General features: G+C 34.8%; 1 protein-coding gene across 2 annotated transcripts in view; it reads left to right on the top strand.

The window, feature by feature from the left end:
- LOC119639204 overlaps positions 1-11,444 on the top strand; it is a 44,967-nt gene extending 33,523 nt beyond the window's left edge. For both annotated transcript variants that reach the window (XM_038036476.1, XM_038036477.1), the window contains 6 exons: positions 649-798; positions 1,987-2,130; positions 2,620-2,910; positions 3,235-3,539; positions 3,897-4,179; positions 6,904-11,444. In XM_038036476.1, coding sequence (XP_037892404.1) covers positions 649-798; positions 1,987-2,130; positions 2,620-2,910; positions 3,235-3,539; positions 3,897-4,179; positions 6,904-7,277 — 1,547 coding nt within the window. In that variant the 3' untranslated portion in view covers positions 7,278-11,444. The remainder of the gene's footprint in view (positions 1-648; positions 799-1,986; positions 2,131-2,619; positions 2,911-3,234; positions 3,540-3,896; positions 4,180-6,903) is intronic.
- Positions 11,445-22,277: the final 10,833 nt, after the last annotated feature.

Raw genomic sequence — 22,277 nt, 5'->3', positions numbered from 1 at the left:
TGCAGATATTTTTTTACTAACAGATATCGCATGCCCACATACATTCAAAAAATGCGCTGTTCGAAAAAAGAAATGCAAAAGTAAAAAATCGACGAAAAGTAAATCCCTTGAGTAGTGTTTCACAAAGTTTTTGTGTGTGGGAAAAAAGAGATTGTTGGGAATGCAATGCCTGCACCTATATAGTCTTATAGTGTATGTGTGTTTTTGCTTTGTGTTTAATACAGATTTAGGTGAGGGGGGAGACTACGCACACATATTCTAAGAAGTCTGTATAACTTGAATGCAAATCAAATATCATTCCAATGTTTTCGAAGAATATCAAGTGAAACTAAAGTATATGCAAATGTGTATGCGGAGTAAGGTATGTATTACAATACGTACTTACATACATACACATATATAAGCATGAGGTATCGAGCTGTAGTAAGCTCACTGATTTATTGTTTTAATTTCTTGTGAATATGTAAAATGCATTACTTGAATAGCGCCCGAGAATTCCGGAATACAAATATCAATGCGTACATATGTACTCTTCTTTTACATGCACACAAAAATCCTTTTTTAATTCTTTGCTTTGTCTATGAGTAAAGTTTGTGGTAAAATAGCAAAATGAATTAACTTAGCATTTCGGATATTTCACGTTTTCAGACGAGTTTCGTAGCAAGGTGGCTTGCCACAATGATGTGGCACAATTGGAGTGTAATCCCTATTCCCGTATAGCTGTATACAGTGCAAGTTTTGGCCGCACGGAATATGAAAGCATACAGTGCCCACAGCCTCAGGGAGTACGTGAGGAAAGTAAGTACATTCATTAAGCACAGCATTAAAACATCGAATTGCCTCTCGGAGTGATGGCGACGCACATTGCAAAAAGACTTTGCATCGTTAAAACAACTATTGATAAACATCTGATTCATTATTAATGCAATACCATCTACTTGTGTCATCTCATTTTCATTTTGTTGTATTTGTACATTAAATCGATTCGAAAAACATATCATTTTTACAACATTTTTTTATCTTAGTTAAGCAGTCGAGATGCCCGGCTATGTAAGACTTTTACGGCATGAAAGAAACTTATTCGTGTTGTAAGAATCGAATGTGCAATTGATCCACGCCTTCTGATCTCGAAATGCTTCCTTAGATGAGTACATTCGCATCTTAAAAAAGGTAGTTATATAAACATGCAGAAAGCCTGACTTTATAGCACTTGCTTAGCAAGGAAAGTCTACGAGAAAGTTGTTGAGAATTCCAGCAATTCATGTAAACAGTGTATGTGTGCTTTTACGTACATATTTTGTGTTTTATGCAATTCGATAATGAGAAGCACATAATTAGTCTTCGATTAGTTTATTTCAACTTGAATTGGGAAGACCACTCAAGAAGGTTGTAATCAAAGTTTTCTTTACCTAAATTTTTGACAAAACTCGCAGTCTCGAGAATCACGGTAGCAGCCTAAAACAAGCTACGCCAATGTATTTTTGTTTGAAAATCCTTTCAACCGAACATGAATTCTTTCTAAACGTTTCTTCAAGTGTAGGTAAGACATTAATTAGACCCATTAGAGATCTATATGACACACAAAGATCCATAAGATTTTGATAATTCAAGGAAAATTTTTTTCTCCGTATTCTAAAAGGTTCAAGGCATCTATTAAGCCAATAGGAGAAAAGAAGTCTTTCTCTGATCCATGTACTTTGGGCTCGACCCTTTATACTGATTTTATTATAAATATATGATAACTCGACCCGTTGACCATAAATCGTAAGCTAAGCTATATTCAGATTGGAAACGCACGAGCTAAGATGGGCAATACATTTCTACTTATAAGAGAGATATAAGAGAGAATTGATTTATTTTTATGTTAACCTTTTCACTTGCTTCTTTTTCTTTAAGTAAAAAAAGTGGAAGTATTTAATGTACAAGTTCAAGTTGTAAAAACGTACAGAAAAATGTGCAATTTAATTAAATATTTGTATTTTACAGCTTGCCTGGCTTCGTACGCGACGGAGACGGTTATGCAAATATGTCACGGACGACGCCGTTGCAATCTTGCAGCAGATGCCAATACATTTGGTTCGCCTTGCCATCCAAATTCGCGGATGTATCTGAAAGTAGTTTATACTTGTGGTAAATCAATCATGACGTATACTATAAATACTATTATTAAGAGAAATGGTCAATGTGCTCAGCCATGTGATTTCAATCTTACTTAAAATAGAACAAGGCATTGTAAAAAAGAAAAGCATTTGCATTTGTTACGCCTGACGTGTAGCGTAAAGCGACTTCCCAAGTTTCATTTTCTTCCTGCTGTCAATTTTTCCACTTATGAGCATTTCTAGTTAAGCGAATATTCATCGACAATGCAGTTTAAATAGCACGGAATGAGTTCACATCAGAGTTTTACTTTTATTGTCTGCCAGCGTAACGTAACGTTCTGTCTGCATGCGTTAACACCCATTTGACTTAATTTGTAATAAAATTTTAAATTGTCTGAACAAAATTGAGCCTTAATTCGTCTATTTTTTTACTACCTCATAATAATGTGCATGCACGATTTAACTCAACTAACGAACTAACTCAATTTATTGTACATCGATTATGTAATTCTTTTCCTAGTACCCAAACAAGTACTAATGGATCGATATGAGTCCGGAACAGAGGCAGACGAGCTTGAAGACTTCGAAGGCGACATTAATGAACTGTACGACGACGAGTATTACAAAGAGTCAGAGCCTATACCCAAATTATACAGTAACGCGACTGCCGCAGCAACTAGGAATAATACAATGGGAAATATAACATTTACTACGAATAGAATTTCTCCTAACGGTTCTCTTATTCAATTTGAAAGCGAGACTGGTAGCGTCAATCCCGTAATGACTCACAGTGCTGACCTCAATTTGGAAGGTAAATTTTTAAACATATTTCCACTCATTTGTCTTGTAGCTTTTCATTGTGGTCAAAGGAGAGAAATTCAAACGTACGCAACAACAAAAATTAACCACAATCATTTAATGTGTGCTAATAAATTGATTGTGCACTGTATTTATATGCACATGCAGGGTCTATTTATCGACCTGCAATCAGTAAATGGCAACAATCGTCTGTGTGTCACTCATAAAACTTGTTCATTGTGTGTCTCGTGTTAATTCCGTTTTACTTACGTCGCATATATTTTTAAAATTTTACATCTTTTATATTTCCATTCCTTTTTTTTTTGAAAAAATCTAGGAGATCAGGAGCGTTTGTTTTTTTATCTTCTATCTGCGGGCTCTATCGGTGTTATTCTGTGCATTGTAGCTGTAATAGCGAGAATTGTTGTGCAGCGACACGAAGGTTTGGGTACTGACACCCATTCAACATCGTCTATTAAAGGATGCGGCATGAGCGGGGTAGGGGGAAGCAGTAATCATGTTGGCGAGGGTGTTGGAGAAACTACGCTACCGAAAGGTTTCAGCGACGCAATTTCTGAAATAGATGCCGACATCGATTTGCAAACAGCACCAATTTCTTTGCCAAGTGTGTCAAAAAGTGGGGTAAGCCAGCGACCAAAAAATATAAACTTTTTTATACATTCAGTTACTAGGTTTAAACCCACATACATGCACACATTTTATTACATACAAACTATCAGAAATGCAGCTGTGTAAGTGTATAATATAAAAGAGAAAAAAACTTCCAACAAATGGTCAACTCAGCAACTGAAAGTACTTCTTGTGCATTCCCTCGGCTCTGCTTTTACTATTTTCCTTGTATTTATTTGTTCAGTTTTATTTTGCAAAATTTATGATGAAGTGAATGAATTGTGCCATGCGGTCACCATGAATTAAAATTTACATTTCTTTATAAAAATAATTTTTACATTTTGTTTCATTTTTGCTCTACGTTTCCAGAACTACATTACTTATACTCCGACTTCGAACCTTTATGTTCCATCTAGTGATATGGTATCGCATTCGGGCGCGCTAGACTCATTACCGCCTAATATCATTGGAAATACTTCATTATTGTGTGGACCTCGACAGTCGCCTGATGTGCTTGGCATTTCGGCTCAAACGTATGCATCCGTTAATAACTCAGCGACAGGGTCACCAGTTATGGGTGGAATATTAGCGCCAACGATTGTCATTGGCGCCGCCAATAACCCGGTAGATAGTTCTAGTAACAATGTTATAAGTAAGTAGCTTTTATATTCAAACTAATTAAGGCACTATTGATTAGAATGACAATGAAAAAAAAATGATAAAAGGTTTTGCAAAAGTTTTTTATTTTTATACCGACGACCGAGCGATGAGAAGTATATTCATTTCGACAAAACGTTTACAATACCCAAATAGGAAGCTTTAGGCTGCCCTATAACGAATACACATGCTTGATCGGTATCGAGATCTAAATCGAGATTTATTCGTGCCTGTCTGCCCGCCCTTGTAACGTCTGTGATCTTATGACAAAATCAGAACAAAATGAAGACATTCATCTTAATTTTTCGCAGAAAGGTTGGAAGTTTTTGTAAACTAGGCTTGTATTGAAAACGTCCACAGTATTGAAAATGTCCACAGTAGAATATAAATCGAAAACTCCTCTGTTTCCAAAAGCAAAAAAAAGAGTTCTTCTCTATTACTTACAAGCACAGATAAACGACAACAATTTTCATATAGATTCCGTCCGACGATCACCTGTAGAACATGAAAAAGGTGATTCATTTGCCGGCTTTCATTTTTGTTAAAGGTTGAACCAATTCTTCTAAACATATATTAGTTCTAGAAATGCTTGAGAAGTTTCGAGTTTTCACTAAATTATTTACATTTGAATAAATAACATTTCAATTGTTAGAATTTGCCTAACTACACTTTACGCTTCCAAAGAAAAACAAAGAATTTCGCTAATTTTTGGCAATTGCACGGTGCACGGTTAGGTTAGTTTTTAAGGCCAACCTGAGGAAATAAATCTTGAGGCGATGCTCATAACTTCTAGGAAAAGAGCGCTGGGAGTACTCCTCCATGCTATTCATATGTAGAGCTGTACTCTGCATGTATATAAGTGTGTAAATATACTCATTCATATTGTGATAAAATTGTGTTAAAATTTTGTTGATTAAAAATTTACGGCAAATGCGAGTAACTAAAAGACAATCGTAACTGTTATATGTTGAAGTTAGCGTCTAAATATCCTTAATTTCACGCTTTACTGACAAGACGCTCGGTGTCGGTGGTTGTTAACAAAGCATTTCACCATTAGAAGGCTGCATCTTTTTGTAGCCTCTTTGCAGCGATGGTAGTCCAAGTCAATGGAAAGGGCAAGAATGAACAAGATCAACATATCTTTTACGCAATTATTGCGCTTTTTTCAAAATCGTCTTCCAAGCGCTTTAAGGTTGTTTCTTCCCTTGTGAATGCAAGAAAATACTTTTCAATTCTCACCCAGTTTGGTTTTACTTTATTTTATTTTTCCTCACGCCAATACCAATTGCGCGTCTCAAAGGGTAGAAGTACAGTAGGCTCATCATTTTGCGATACGGATCGGAGGAATTTATACGCTTTGTTGCTTGATGTTAAATGCCATGGGGCGTGGTAGCGTCCACGCTAAGAATTATTTGCAATCGATAATCTAAAAGCACTACACTCTCGCGCACACAATTGATAAAAGCAAGGGCAAGCCTCCTGGGTCAAATAACTCTGTTCATCGTTTTTATTGCTATTTAGAATAATTTAAAATATTTTGGGTCAATTGCCATAAACTAAATTGAGTCAAAAATTTTGATTGTGTATGTGGAATCTAGAGATGACGACAAATAAGATGACGCCATGAGCAAGTCTAGCAATCGTTACATAAAGATAAGCATTCCAAAAAGGCAGGTTTTGAACATTTCTGTGTACTAATTGAGATTATCGCTGTTCGGAGCACAAAATCGCCGTTAGGTACTCTTCCTGCCTAAGGCATTGCTAATCACACCGGCTGCGTCAATCTAGTGGGGAAAAACCAGAATTCACTTAGAACAATGTAACGAAGAAAGAGAGAGGTTCATTTCATCAGACTTTTGCCACACACAGATTGCCACAGAGGCAGATATTTTTGCTTATTTATAAATGTCATGCAGCGCGTAGCAATTAAAAGAATTTAACAAGATGTTCAATACGAGGCAAACTGAGGTTACGCGAACAGTTCCATTTAAGTGCAGGAAATGCAAAATTTACAAATGTTCTTGCCACTTAACGGAAGTACCATTGAATACAATGTCGATTCCTTATAAAGCATAGCGTCGTGTAATTTGGCGTTGTTTGTTATCCTCCTATAGATGTCTCGTCGTTGCGAATGCATGCAGGTGATGTAAGCAACGAATGTTAAGTTAGATACGAAGAAAATTTAAATTAAAGAATGACATTTTTTCACCTAAATAGTTCGTTTCATCGGTTGCTTCGATGAAGGAAAATATTGACATGTAGAGTAAATTTTATTTTCCTTTTTTTTTTTTGTTTTTTTTTTTTTAATAAAAACCACGAGCTTTTGCCGAATACGGCAATTAATAAATAAATTTTAGTTTACGGGTTCAGCTGGTTTTGTTTATTTGAATAAATACATTATTGTGTGCGCACATAAGTCTTCTCTTTAGCGACGTCGCCAGTTGTATTAATATTTGTGTTCTCTTGCGTTCGCAATTTGTAAAGAAAGTGAATTCAACCTTAAATCCAATTATTCGCAATCGTACTTCTGTTAATTGAATAGTTTTCGCTGCAGTTGAAAATGAAACCTATTTAAAATCAATTAGTGTACGAATTGGTTCTATTTTCTTTCACATTCGCCTGCGTTGCTAAGCATTTTATTATGATATCTTAGTGGTTTTGTTCGTACAGTGTTAATTACAAACAAAAAACCCTCTCTTTTGTATTTCTTTATTTTAAGGTGCAGTAGTTCCCATTACTTCGCTAGCACAATATACAACTGCGCCAACATTTCGATCTGGTTATCTTATAAACACCGAAAACGTGCTGCAACGCCAACTAAATACCGCAACGCGACCTATCTCAACATCTAATGGGGAAACCTATCTTAGTCAACAATATCAAAAGCAGCAACAGCAACCGCAATCAATACAAACACCTGGTAGCAGTGTTGTCATAACAGCAACGTCTACATTAAGACGTATAAAGGCGGCCGCACATCAACAGCAGACGCAAATACTCACCGAACAGCCAACGGCACTTTCCTATGATGGAATTGCTCCTCGTACTCTGTCAACGGGTGTGCCGGTCAACTCACAATTCTATTACGAATGACAAAATTCGCTGGAAAACAAAAGGGAACAACTGCATAAATTTAAACTTTCGAAATCTTCTCCTTCCCCATCCGCGAAACACAAAAGCATTCAAAACACATCGGAGCCACAGCCCGGAGGCGGACAAAATCAGTAAATGGCAAAAATTTCACGTGAATGTAAAAATGTGTTGCATAAGCGCACTTTAGGAAGAGACAAAAATTTGTTAAAATTCAATTATTCTACCAAAGGCATTTCTTTTGCTTACATAGTCTTTGCTGACAACACTGCGAACTGTATTTAAAAAAGCAGCCCTTAACTAGTTTGTTGCCTTTTCAAAGAAAAGGAGCGCAGCAAAAAAAAGTATCGAAACGTTAACATTGCGAAATGTGTTTTCAAACAACATTTGATATTTTCGGTTTCTAGTTTAGTGCGACAAGCAATGTAACCCTAATAGCTGTGTTGATCTTCGCAGCACTGGGCGACTCCATCGTCATGCTGTTAAAAAGCGGTCTCGTTTGACAAGAGAACTTTTTAAAAGTAAGGACCACCTTCCGGTAATGTACATATACATACAACTTAAATACAGTTTTTTTTTTTTGTACATATTAATAAGTAATAAGTTGAACCTAAACAACAATGTATCTATGCACATGCAGAGACATACGCCATACTTTTAGTGCATTTGTGTACGCTCGATGTTCTCTGTAGATTTGCATTGTGGTTGCTAAACAATGGAGGCTTACAGATGTCCGTTTAAAGAGCCCGATTAAGGATTCTATGTAAACAATGGATAGCCAAATTAATAAACAGTTCACAAATGAGAACATAATCATGCATTTAACATTTATAGTACGAATTATAGATTAAACTTCTTAAAAGTCCGCCATAGACACTTAAATACTAAATTCTGCATATAGTTTGCTGCTTAATTTCAGGGTGATTCCAGGCACGCAAATGATGTCCAGTTCATTTTCACGTCCTGTAAAAGCCAAAACTTTAATATATACATACTCTGTGTGTATATATATCACACACTTCTTAGGTAATAGTCACTTCACTCGTAAGGAATATGAAATTTGGGATTGACAGAATACATTTTTTGTTTTGATAAAGTCAATATGTACTCTTTGTTGAGCATACGATGTGTGTATCTTTAATGTTTCAAATTTTGCCTTTGTGTACGCATTCGCTTGTGATCGCTTAAGGGCCAATGCTATCGTCTGAACTCGAAACCGGAACTGCCTTTTTGAAATTTACTTACGAGCGATTAACCAATAGATTGAAACAAATTTTTCGCCTAACTTAACACTCAGTGAGCTTGCAGGGCGACATACACGTGCATGATGGCTATTGACGAGTCCACATGTTTACTTAGTAACGAACCTCAAACGAAATGTGGCAAAATGTCCTGATGTTAGTTTTTCTAGTTTTTACATATAAGGTAACAGCAGGCATAAAATTATAATTTGTAATTCATAGCGGATCTTGGTGTGAAACTTTCTACAAATACTAACGGGTACTAATTAAAAGTAGATGTGAGTCATGGAGAACCATTCCTGTTATAGATGAAGGTATGTGGATTGCAAAAGGTTAGCACATGTACTTCAGGGACCCAAACAAAAGGCCCAATCGATGAATAGCGTACACTATTTTCGTTTGATATGGTGGGTAGAAAAAAAATCGCTTTAAAGTGAATATAATTTTTTTGCTTGTCCTATATGAAATGGTCTAATATTGAAAATTAGTTTTGGCCTTCGGAACAACGGCGAACGCGAACAGATATATGTACTTCAAGGCAATATCGCGTGTGTCGCGTTTCGCATTACGGATGAAGGCGAGACAGCATGATTTGAATTCTCATATCGTCGTGTAGGTGCCGCTTATTGGTATTTAATTTTCAGTTCACTCCCGAAAATCTTGTATTTGCAAATTTTAAATCTGTTTTCCTTATGTCGAAATTTCATGTGTGACCAATGGTTGCATATTCTGAAGTGAGCTACCAATCTTTGCACGTTAGTCCTTTAACCGTTTTCAATTGTGAAAACACTTGGCTTTATCCACTTTTCGCTGCATATTCTTAAACATTACAAATTATAAATTCATGGTAATCTATTCTTTGGTGATATATGCTATGAACCCTTCGTTTAAAAAGAACAAACTTTGGAAACAAATCATTTATATTCAAACACTTCTTCTTCTTCTTAGTTTCTTTCACTTCACTTTCGCACTTACTGTTTATGAATAAATGCATTCATTAAGAACTTCGATCAATAGTAATCAATAAGCACTGGCTTATCGGGGCGTCAGTAGATATACATCGCCTAAAACACGAAAGCAGCCAATTATGCTGGAAATAGTTGACACTCACTCTTAAGCTAAGTGCAAATAGAGTAACAAATAAAAGGGGAAACGTACGTATTACGAGGAATGCATTGAGCAGAGAGAAAAGAAAAAAAGGAAATTGCGCCTGTTCATGAAATTTTGCTGAATTTAAAAGGAGTAATCTTAATGGCCGCTTCTTAAGTAAATTTACATAAATATTTACGCAAATATAAACAATAGTTAATTGTAATTAATTGTGGATTCACGTTCCATGTAAAAGATTATACGGACGTCGGAGAATTTCTCAAGCGTATAAGAATGTACAATTGTGTAGAAGAATATGTGCATGCATACATACATAATAATTGATAATTATACTTATTATCAGGCCAATGTTTTCCTAGGTATGTCTGTTTGTGTGTATATAAATTTATTAGAATCTACGCAGCTATAAACAATTATTATGCAAATACGTACAGACAAATAGATAAATGCATTTAAATTCAAATTTTAGTTGTGTTTCATTAATGAATTTTCATTATTCATGTTTCATTAATGAATTTTAAACATTCTAAAGCACATGCACGTGCATAGAGAAGTGAACGTGACAAATTTGTGTGTGCACGTAAATATGTCTCTTCTCAATGAATTTGTCTATGTATTACAACAGAATTTGAATCCAATAAGAAAAATTGTGTTCAATTTTTTTTTTTAATTCTCATACTTATCACGTTTAAGAAATTGTCAATGCGTAGCGAAGGCAGCCTGGAAAACAACTTGGTTCTAATTGCTTTTTGTAATTGATTTGTGAAAGATATTTTACTTCCGACTTTTAAAAGTGGCTATGAACTGAAACATTACCAATATTTCCCACACTGCAATAGTAGTTCGTAGCGTTATGCTTTTTGCTCACCAATTTCGGTTAACGTTCTCGGTAAAAAATATTCCAGATACAAAGATTCTAATCATTCTCAATAGCTCATGCCAAGTCTCTTTTAAAAGATCTGCAATCCTCGAAAAAGTCGATCGATCGTGTGCAATGCTACGAGCGAAGTGTGTTAAGAACAAAACAGTGTTGTTTGTGCAAAAAAGCGAAGCGGAACTGACGATAGCGCTTAGTTCAGTAGGATCATTCTGTTTTATAGAGTTTCTAAATTCATGGCATCGCAGTCAATCGTAAGCATACTTTAAATGCAGTATTTTGGCATAAGCAAACTTCTATAATTTTTGTTGTAGTTGTTGCACAAAAAATGTTATTTGAAGAAGATTTGAGAAGATTTAAAATATTCTAAAGCGTTTCTTACATAAATTTTTTGTTTTAATTTTAACAAATTGCTCTCCCATGCTAATGAGAACTTTCCTCTTCACCAGCTAAATAAGAGGAATGATGAATACTTTTAGTTTTCATTTAAAAGATTTTTTTTTTTGAAAGCTTAGAGAGATAGAGATACAAAACACTTCAAAGTATGCAGTCTTAATTAAGTGTTGGTAAATAACATCTAGTTGGAAAGATAGAATTTAGGTAGCTTGGATGTGAGTTCGTAATATGTGAAAAAATTTAGTATATCTAAAGCAATAAAGATTTTTTTGGTTGGATCTATTCCCAGTTCGGCACCAACTGTCCGGTAAGGTATTTCCGCAAAGTCGCTATATGAAATATTCGTTTTTTCTACTCACTGATCAAAAGCGGAATATATATGCTTGATGTAGATGGGATTTTGAAATACTTAAAACATATGTGCGTATCTGAATGTCATGTGAAATGAAAATTTTATTTTATTTTACATTCATGGAGCTCGAAACATAAGCAATTTTAAGTCCTTTCATTACAACTATGAAACTTCAGATTTGTTTGTCCATTAGTGTAGGCTGAAAACGACGGTACACCGAAAGGCCATTTACACCTACATAGCACACGATTGCTATGGGAATAAACACCAAGATTTGTTAAAAGTTTTATAAAAAAAAAGATTGAAAAAATTTGTTTTCACATTAAAGTGTAGCTTAAATTGTTAGGTGTAGGAATAAATTCTGTGCATTGTTTGCTTAAAGTCAAGTTTGCTTGGAGTGTATTTTCTGCAAAGCTTAACAATCGAAATATTTATCACTACTACCTAGGGTTTTTGGTCTCTTATTGACTAGCTTATGAATTTGTGAACCGCCTACCTGCCACGATACGATCACGTGGTAATCGGCAGTTAAATGTAGAGAATAAACTGCAATCAGAAAGCGTTTCCAGCTCAAGTTCGAGGTCCCTTCCTGGGTTGTTTTTACTGCATGCCAAGATGCGTTGTAATAGAAATATAGTTACTTTTCGATTTCTTTTGCCCGTAAAAGGTCCATTTTTCCCAAGTGTCACACTTAGTTCAGAACTTTGTAGTAGATGATTTTTCTCTTAGAAGTTGGCAGTAGATAATTACTTTCCAAGCTGCGGTGTCGTAAAGGCTGCTTCTTAGAATCCAACGTTTTACACTTTGAATGACAGCGTGGAACCGACAGAGAAACCGGATGAAATCAATTGTAAAGCACAAAATATTTTTGTACACCTAACACATATGAAAAATTTAAACATGTGGAAGAAGTTATGTATTTGGCTAAAGCCAAATTTTTTCATATCAACCACAAACTAGAACGGGAAAGAGGAAAGTTAATAGATTATATATATTTTTTTTTTTTGGGTTTTCTACTCTTTTTTTTTTCTGCTCATTTTTACCACTAGTTGAGAAGAATGTATGCAAGAAGTGGATACGTATACGTGGATAGGTATAGCGTTTGATATTAAGGTAAAGGAAGAAAATTAAGCATATTGTTGGGCAGTTTCTTGAAAAGTTAGGGTAATAGTAATAATCCTCCGCTCTGCGATACATGGCTGGAGAAGGTCATTGAACCGCTTCATACGATTTGAGATACGATTTGAGATAGGAAAAATTTTCGTATCCAGCCGTCCGAGACACATATCAAGCTCATATATTAAAATTAGACAACTTTCTCTTAATATTCAATAATTAACACGTGGGCAATTATTTTTCAAATGAGCGTCTAGGTGTCTCTTGCCAATCGACACAAGTATGTAGGACGCTAAGATATTAAACAATACTTGAAGCAGTTATTCGAGGTGTTTCCCAGTTTGTAGCTATTGTAACGAGGACTAGACGATGACTACGTGCACGGTGAAACCTGACCAGAGACGTCCTCAACATTCTACCCTGAGAGCTTAACAAAAGACGGCAGATCAACCAGACAAGTTGATCATGTACTGATACATCTTTGCGCATATATTTCATAGAGTTTGTGATATCAGAACGGAATGATGCACTCCGCCTCTCAAGGCAAAGCGTGCCCGGGAAAGCGCAGTGAGAACATATAGAAAGAATTTGCACTATCTGCATATACTCACAAGAATTTCATAAATTCTTCGGTTGTCAAGTTTCTCTTATACATGTATATAATATTTGTACATATTGTATCATATGTGTGTAAAAGACAATATGAGTATGCACAGCTAGCAATTTTAGATGTATAGGTTTTAAGTATAATACATATGTTATGTTTGCATTGATTTGTAACAAATTGAAAAAAAGGAAATGATATCAAAAGGCATTAACACATGATAAAAAATGTAAACTTGTAAATTAATGTAAATTTATGTGTATATAAATATACATATATCCATCTGTAAGGTTGTTGCAACACGAAAACAAAACCCAAAATAAAACTCAGAATAGATATTAGATAGACAAACAGAGAATGCTCGTATCGATTACTAAACATCAGCATCTCGGTTAAGGTAGAGTTATTGCAAATATAAAAAGACATTATAATAAAATTATAATAAAAAAATATAATAAATATTATAGATTAATTGAATGTTGAAACTTTTGAAAAGATTAAAACTAACTGAATATACCATACAAACATAATTATAATTAAGAATATTGATGATGATGTACCTTTTGTAAATTTCGTTCTTTAGTAAACATGTAATAAAAAAAATTCATTATTAAATTTATGATATAAAGTTCACTTTGTTTTATTTATCGATAGCGTTTTCTCAGACCGACAATAGTTTCATCAGTAAATGTCTGTCTAAAGACATTTAATATCCCTTTCAAGTGTATACACAATCACAGTGTCATACTACATTCAAGTTCTCAGCCTAACCTAATTCAAAAAAGGAAAGAAAATTAAATCGTACACACGCACACACATTAGAAAGATGTTTTTTTTTAAGTTTTCACCAAAACCGCATGATTTTTTTTTGTTTTGGAAATTTTTAGCATTGAAATTGAAATTCTTCGAATTATTAAGCGACAGTAGTTGCTCTTTGATTATCAACCAATGTACGCAAAGATTTTTAATCATTGCGTGCAATTTGAAGTTGACTGAAAGATAAGACCTTAGAAAGTAAGGTGACGTTCAACTGCAATATCCTATAAAAGAAACATTAGAGTCGAAATTGGAAGCACATCACTTTTGAATCATACACGGTTGGTTGGTTGGTTGGTTGGTTGGCTGTTAATTATCACCTGGAAATATATAGCTTCGAAACGTCTTTATGTCAACATTATCAATTTGCATATTTGAGAAGAAACCGTGACTCAGGCTGCCATACATCTTTAGTCGGCTCTACTCACTAATCCATTTGTAAAGTTTTTATTAAATTGCTTGTCATCATTGTTAAATGTCGTCAGAAGGTGTCCTGCAGCAACGAGTTGAAATAACAAACTTAAATATATTACTACGGTCAGGAAGAGGTAAACCCTCTTAGATGAAAGGTAACGAGCATCTCTATTTACCATTAAAGTCATTCGAGTCAAAATTTGAAGCAGGTATAAATTAAATCGCCATCAACTTAAGAAAAGAATACACGCTTGGATAAGACGACGTCATTTATATGAAAATGTTTTACCACGTTTGAACGCAGTATCATTCATTCAATCGTGTGGTGCATCTTGCTTGATAAACAAATCAACAGCATTGGTTCGAACAATTGCTTTGAAAAGTTTTGATTATCATTTGTTTCACTTGCCGTAGACATCGTAGCCACGCTTATAACAGTCTTGGCTGACATAAAGGCTGCGGTGACTTCGTTAAGTGTAAAATCAGCTAAGCAAGGGATTGTATAGAGTGTTGTTATCATTGCAATCGAAAAGAGTAGCTAATCATGCGGAGTTGTATCAACCCAAAGCGGGCATTGCTAGCAGGGTTGACTTACTTGATTGACACTATTGCTGTTATTAAACTAGTGGTCTGTGTTCTGTTGTTGTTTTTCACTTTACTAACTAACTGGTAAAGTTTGCTACTACAAAGATAAACTGCACAGATAACGAAGAGTAGTGAGCATACTTCGTTAATCCAAGCTACCGCTTCTTCCGATGCCTCTACGACACGCTATCCAATACATAAATATATTTGTTGAAATTTAGAGTGAATTTCTAACGATGCATAGTACTCATACACTAACCACTACTCCCTAAACGCCCTCTTTTTATGTGAGAACAATCATATCCTTTACATCCTTTATTACAAGCCGCCTTACATGTCCGCCGGAGTAACTAAATAGGTAAACACCGCGACTACCAAGTCAGCTCGGTCGGTAAAGGCGTAACACTTTTATATTCGGCATACGCTGCGTCCACGACGTTCCCATTTCTCTTACCTTCCTTCTACGAGTGATGGGTCATATTTAAAAAAAAGATAAGGCGTTTGCTGAACTCAGAAGTAGAAACATAGGAAGAAGGGCATAATAAATTAATCTGAACAAGAAGGTGATCAAACTGCGACTATACCATCGGCATGACATTAAATAGCACCAAACATGCGTTAGGAAATTTCTCAAATTCATTGTATTATGTGCTCACCGTTTAAATAGAAACGTCATATTTAAAATCTCTATTGAAGACTACGTCTGTCCCACATTTAATGATAACACGTATCGCTGCGAACATCACAATGCATATTTTTCTAAAGTCTCCACATACCCTAATCTGATTTCGAGTTATGAAGGGCGAATAATCAAAATGCTGTATGTAGGGGAGATTATGTAGTATGTCTGCGTTTTAAAGTTAGAGTGTCCATCTTTTCCTCCTCAGTAGATACGGAGATTGACCCTTAAGATGCAAACGTTGAATTAACTAATCATACTAAGCTTATCGATTAATATCATCGAATATGCTACTGGATCTGAAATATATGGAATCGTATGTTACTCGGATTTTTAAGGAAATTAACAAGAGTTTCAATTGAAACAACTTTGATTAGTTTGAATTGATATTGAAGAAAGCAATCTCTAAAATGGTTTGACGTTTAAAGAATGATATTTTTATTTATTCATTCCTTTTCCATTATGCTTACTAACATTTGTGATTTCCCAGATGTTAGTGAAAGTTTCAGAGAAACTTGTTTCTTTTTGTTCTTTTGGAAGATTAACAAATCTAAAATTGTGTTTTCAGTATGCATGAAACTGCATTTATACCTAAGTAAATATTAATTTTTTTTTTTTTTTTCAACTCTCTACAAGGAGTACATAAGCCGAGAAAGTTATATGTAGCGCTTGAAATTACGTCACACAAAGCAAAAGAAGATGAAAAAGAATTTTGAGTATTAAGCTTGATTAAGATATACATGTAGTGTAAGTATTGCTAGCAAAACGCAGTAAGGTGTAAATATTTTTCAGAACAAAGAAAGTCTTTTTCGATTTTTATGATTTTTCTTTTCATTTTCTATTGAATTGAGTCGTGATTGTGAAACGAAATGATTTGAAAATTCCTTTTCCTTAATAAATATTTATATTACTAAAAAAAGATGTGTTTGATTAAACATAGAAGACCAAATTCGCGAGACATTCCACACCCATAGGATGCATTGTTAGTAAATATTATATTTAACAATTCGCAAACGATATGTTGTTTAGTTGTTTTTGTGGGTTTTAGTTGGTTTACGTTAAGTTTTGCGCTTGTTCTGTTAAACGAACAATTTTCCGTGCGATGGATTGTTTAGCCGCCGAGTCCGTAATGTTGCTACACAGCAAAAGGGTGTTTACACATACAACGTGTAATGTATTTGTAGTGCATTTTCGACAAGATTTCTATTTTCTCTAATTTTGAAATGCCTTCGATACAGAACACGTAATGGCAAGTGAGTAAGTGATGGGTATCAAAAAGTTCGTCCTAAACTGAGTATAATTGCTTTCTTTGTTTATTTTTGCAAAACTAACAAACCAATAAAAAGGATTTATCTTCTGTTCGCAAAAGTGCTTCAGTTTAAAATTTTTTTTTTCCTTTTGCTTTACAACAACACAATATATACATAAAATTCAATTTGTTTTGTACAGTTCTCCACTACAGCCAGTTTTGCAATACGAATGAATACTTAACAAATTGCTAGTGCATGTACACAGATTATGAAATGCAGTAAGAAGAAAAAAGTATGCAAAGAATATAACAAAACAAGACAGCTTTTGAGAATCGTTAAACGAAAATGCAAAGTGTAAGTAAGCGCAATAAATGCTTTTGTTGTTGAATATAAACATATTTTAAGGAATAAAATTTAACTGCCATTGTTCGCTTCCAAAATGTAGGCATGTGTGTATATGATATTAGTGTACGTTTCAAAGAAACAAAACACTTTTATGTGCATGTTCGAAAATTTCTTGTCCATATTAGCATTCTACATGTATACGTTGAAATCTCATTAGGTTTATGTTTAACTACATCAATCGCAGAGAGCATATTCGAATCTGTCTATTCTTGGTCAACAAATTAATTTAACAACCTTTTATATACCGATCGGCGTGCGCACGTTCGTTGAAATCTTTATCTTCATTTGACTTTAGAAATATCGTTGTTACGGGACTGATGAAAGAAAGACAACAGATAACCGACAGCGATGTCAATTAGCGATAAGGACAACTTAAAGAGAAAAGCCTCTCCAAAGTTGATATTGCGATAAGAAAAACAAATTTTAATATAAAGTGAACGCTGAATGCTTGCTTCGAAGGCGCAGACTTCTACATCTCGAATGTTTACAATTTTAAAGTCATCGGTCTATCGAAAAGAATAAAACGTAGCCGATGACACTGCTACGCTGCTACAAATCCCACAGTCGTGTTAATAACGAGCTGAGTTAAATTTGACCTTAAAATTATTTTTAGGTGAAGTTGGTTTTGCGTTATTACTTGTCAAAAATCAGTTAAATCGATGCAAACGGTTTGAAAAAACTGTATATAAAATATCTGATAATAGTCCTTGCAGTGTTACCTTTCAGGCAATTCAGGATGTTTAGGGGGTTCTATCGTATGTTCAAATCGCAATTTGACTCTGTGCTTTACTTATTCATCATTGAATAACGAAAAGATGTATAAGTCGAGTACACGTAATATTGCTGGTGTTTCTATTTTAATTGATGTTCTTTCAGTTGAAAAATGGTCTTGTTGTTCGTTCCGCTCTAAAGACTAGCATAATAAAGGGAAAAGCCTTCTAACCAATTTCAACCCACTTTCGTTATAAATCTGAGAGAACTGCCAGGGCAAATTTTAATTAATCTCATTTATGTAAGCGCGATAATAACTTCCCTGGGTTTGTCAAAAATCGGTTCTTGATCTCTGCGCTGCGAAATCCTAGAAATTCCAAGTGATTTGCCATCTCGTCTTAACATGCTGAAAGGTAAAATCGATTCGTTAGATCTGTTAAATGAGATCAAGTACAGTAACAGTACAGTAATATTGTGTATGTCATGTCTTTCACCTCAACGAACTCATTGCATGTAAACACCATTGTAGTAGAATCACTGCATGTTTTATGTTCCGTTCACAAAAATCACACAACGTTCTGAGAAAGATTGTGGCCAAAAATATCAAACTCCGTTCAGTGGAAGCTTCAAATGGCATCTAACAACACATAGTATTGCCAAGGCTATATATATATATAAATGTTGATCTATGTATTCAAATTTATATAGTTTCATTTTTCATTGTTAAGTTTACGTTTTCATTACCTCAGTTAACTTTCAGTATTAACTTTCTAATCAAATTGCTCGGTTATGAATCAAAGCATAGATATGTATGTATGTTTATATGATTTCTATTACGGCTACATGAAATTAATTGTTAAAAGTTCTTCAAGTGCAATACCATAATTATTATGTTTAATTAAAGATTGCATCTTTCATTAAGCTAACACCGAATTATATCTTAAAGATTAATAAAATGATTCCGTCGGTTTTCTTTACTAATCGATTATATGTAAAATTATTGCGGTTCCTAATCTGAAGCATGGGTCTCAGAATTTACGCTAGATTTGAATTTGTGGTAAAGTATTGACAACCAGAAAATAAATGCACATGTAGACTGCTGACAGCTTAGGGTTAGTAAAAATGATGCGTTATACAGGAGAGCAGCACCTTTTCGATTGTTGAATAACATTTCAAAAATAATGAAAGTTTGTCGGACAAAATATGGTCGGAATCTTGGCTTAACTTCGCAAACTGTGAAAAGAATGGTTGACATCGCTAGATTGCTTTTTATGCGGGCTATGCCGACAAGCCTACGACGATCCGTACATTGAGGGAGGAGATTCAACGCTGCATCAATGAAATTCAGCCAACTTTATGCCAAACTGTCTTGCTACGCTTACGATCCGTTTGAGTAGCCGAGACGGTAAGAACAGCGACTACCATCAAGTCAGTGTTCGTGGGTTCAAATCATAAGTATGGAGTTGTTTTTAGTCGTAGCTAGAGTAAGTACATACTTGAAGGCGTTTGGATACCTACCCACTCAGCTTCCCCTCTTCCTTCTGCCTGTGACCGTATCATGTGAATACAACCCTTTTCGTCATCCCTTTGTAAATTAGTGCATCATAGTTGTCGATGATAAATGCATTAACGATTTAAAGTAAATGTTAGTAAATTAAAATAAATTTTGTCAATTAAAGAAATTCTCGCTCTTAACTTTTATATAATTTTTGCTTTATCTCTGACAAAAAGTTTTAAGTAAAGGAGTTAAAGTAAATTAAAGGAAATTACTTCGGAAACCATGACATTCGCAGAAGATGAATTTTTTCTTAAATAAGATAATGATAAGTGAGAATGAGAATGAGAAAAACTTAATGAGATAAGAACATGTAATTTTCTCAAGCTGTCGAAAGAATGAGGTGTGAGTTATGCATACTCATATATTCTCGCAAAAATAACATAATGCAACGCAACGCAAACTCTTTAACACATTAATCCAGTTAACTAGTACAAAAAGCAAGATAAGCGTAGCATTTCGGAAATCAAACAGTAGCACCTTATTCAAAATTCTATCGGCCCCTGTTGCATACATATGAGGCCCACAATGTAAAACTTTTACAAAATCAATTTTTATATTCATTAGTGGTAACAAGAAGAAGCCCTTTAAAAATTCCCGCATGGAATGCTAGGAAACGCACATACGAGGTAATGTGTAATGAATTTATAATTCCTGTGCTTGTCATATTTGTGCTTAAATTCAATTTCATGTCAGCGTGAAAATAATTTCCTATCTAATAGCCTGTCTTTCTATCTCCTCATACGTCGATCAAAATATTCATAGAGTTTTTTCTTTTTTTTTTTGCTTATTTTAATGTAATAAGCCGTAAATGGGGTCTACAATTGTTGTGCAAAATTATTCGCTACTGGCACCTACCGGTTATTGCCGTTTGCACATTTTGTGTAAATCATGAGTATTTGCTTCGGCACACACGCGACTCTATTAAAATATTTAAAATTTTCAAACGTGCAGCCTAAACGTATTGCTACAATAAAATTGACATCAACGCAATATAGGCTGTGGGAGTAGCAATTTAAAAGTCAGGATTATTTAAAATATATCCATTAGCGTGGTTCGGCGGACGGACGAACACTTTGTTGTTATATATTATTTGCATTAATTAGCTTGCAATGGTGATGGCTTAGTGTGAATTATATCACACGTTTCTTTAGTGAGTTCATGTCTGCTTAAGAATCCTGCTTAAGAATACACGTTTTACAGATACAGAAAAGGGCAGCAAATGCAACTCCGTCTTTATTTAATTTTATATCAATTTCTTTTTTATACATTTTTTGCGCTTGACATTAACTTGTGCAGATTGCAACTCTGTTGTAAATCCAAAATTGCACGCAACAGTCTCTTTCAACCACGTGAGGACAGCCGGTTTGCTTATCTGCAATTGTAATAAAATCTTTGCAAAAAATATGAAACAGTTCACCCAGAGAAAGAAACGAGATGTGTTCCTAAACATGGTGTATATTTTATTTTTAGGTTTCGTATATCCCTCCGTTTGGGTTTGAATGTGAGGCAGCTACACGGACAACACGTCTATTCATTTTGCAAGCCCATTAATAGCTATCGAGTGAAATTAATTTTGCTTTCGGAACAAAGATTTAAGTGACGAGGCATCGTTTCTGCATTCGTCGATAAAGACTTCGTCAATTTGGTAATGTTAGGAGAGGATTTTCTAACGTCTAAAAAGTGTTATTGTTATGTTTAAAAGTAGCGAAATAGTTTATAGTTAACACATCTTGGCCAGAAAGGTTTTTTTCTTTTTGCTATGCTCGCTGGACGTGGAAACCTTCCAAAGATATTACTGGCCCGTGCAAGTACCAAGCACGATTCGCCAACCATGGCACTTACGTATTAAAACTACCTCTCGCACACACACCCTTCATTAATCACTCTCCTCCCTTGGATCAACGCATTGAGTATTACTTTGCGGAGGACGGAATCTTATACAGTGAACGTCATAATAATTTACAACTTCTTATCGCCGTTCTTTCCCCACTCAAATGCCGTTTTCTAGTTGAGACGAACCGTTCCTCATTTCTTACAGCCTCAGAGGACTGACGATGGATGGAGGAGCCGCATGATGCCGGTCGCAGGTACGCCGCATCTCGCCTGCCAATATAACTTTGGCAATAGCGTCTGCTGCTTCATCGGAGACTGTGCGGAATCTGCATAGTTGCCGCAGAACGCTGAGACGATATATTGGCGTCAACTTCCGATAAACCGTTTTTGCCCAGAAAGATATAATAATTTATATATTAAGAATGCATGCAAGCCCGATTACAAAAAGTGTTCAAAACTTTTTAGTTCATTGGTTGATTTGTGGAAGTCACCTAAGAAATGCTTCCTTAAATACTTATTTTTTATTTACAGCCATTCTAGAGAAATCTAAAATCGAAAGTTGACTGAAGTGAGGTAAAATGTCTGTAGAATAACTTAAAAAAAATTTAAAATTGGTTAAGCGACGGAATATTTACATCCAATTTTTAATTTGTGGTAGTGTTTATGAGCAGTTCCTCTACGCTTCAGTACTGATGTGTGATTTACTCAATTTTTGCCTTTGAACATTATGTGTGGTACTAGTACGTACATTAAAACATCGTAGGTAAATAGGAATGGCGCCCGGTTTCTTCTTTTATTTATGCAAAATAATGTATTCATCAAATTTGAAAATTTCCTATCAACACCAGTTAGTTCAAAGCTGCACATAATTGATTATTGTTTTCATGTAAACGCTGGCCCATGCTAATGCATGCTTTCTTTCCTTATTCAAAGAGAACATGCTAGGTTTCTATTTGTGCCTAAATATTCTAATGTGTATGGGATCTATTCAGTATGCCTTCAACAAAACGATGATTAGAATGAAATTATATTCATGCCATTTCTATCGTTCTTGTC

The sequence above is a fragment of the Glossina fuscipes genome, unplaced genomic scaffold (assembly GCF_014805625.2).
Source record: "Glossina fuscipes isolate IAEA_lab_2018 unplaced genomic scaffold, Yale_Gfus_2 112, whole genome shotgun sequence".
Taxonomy (NCBI): domain Eukaryota; kingdom Metazoa; phylum Arthropoda; class Insecta; order Diptera; family Glossinidae; genus Glossina; species Glossina fuscipes.
This window is presented reverse-complemented; position numbering and strand designations above follow the sequence as displayed.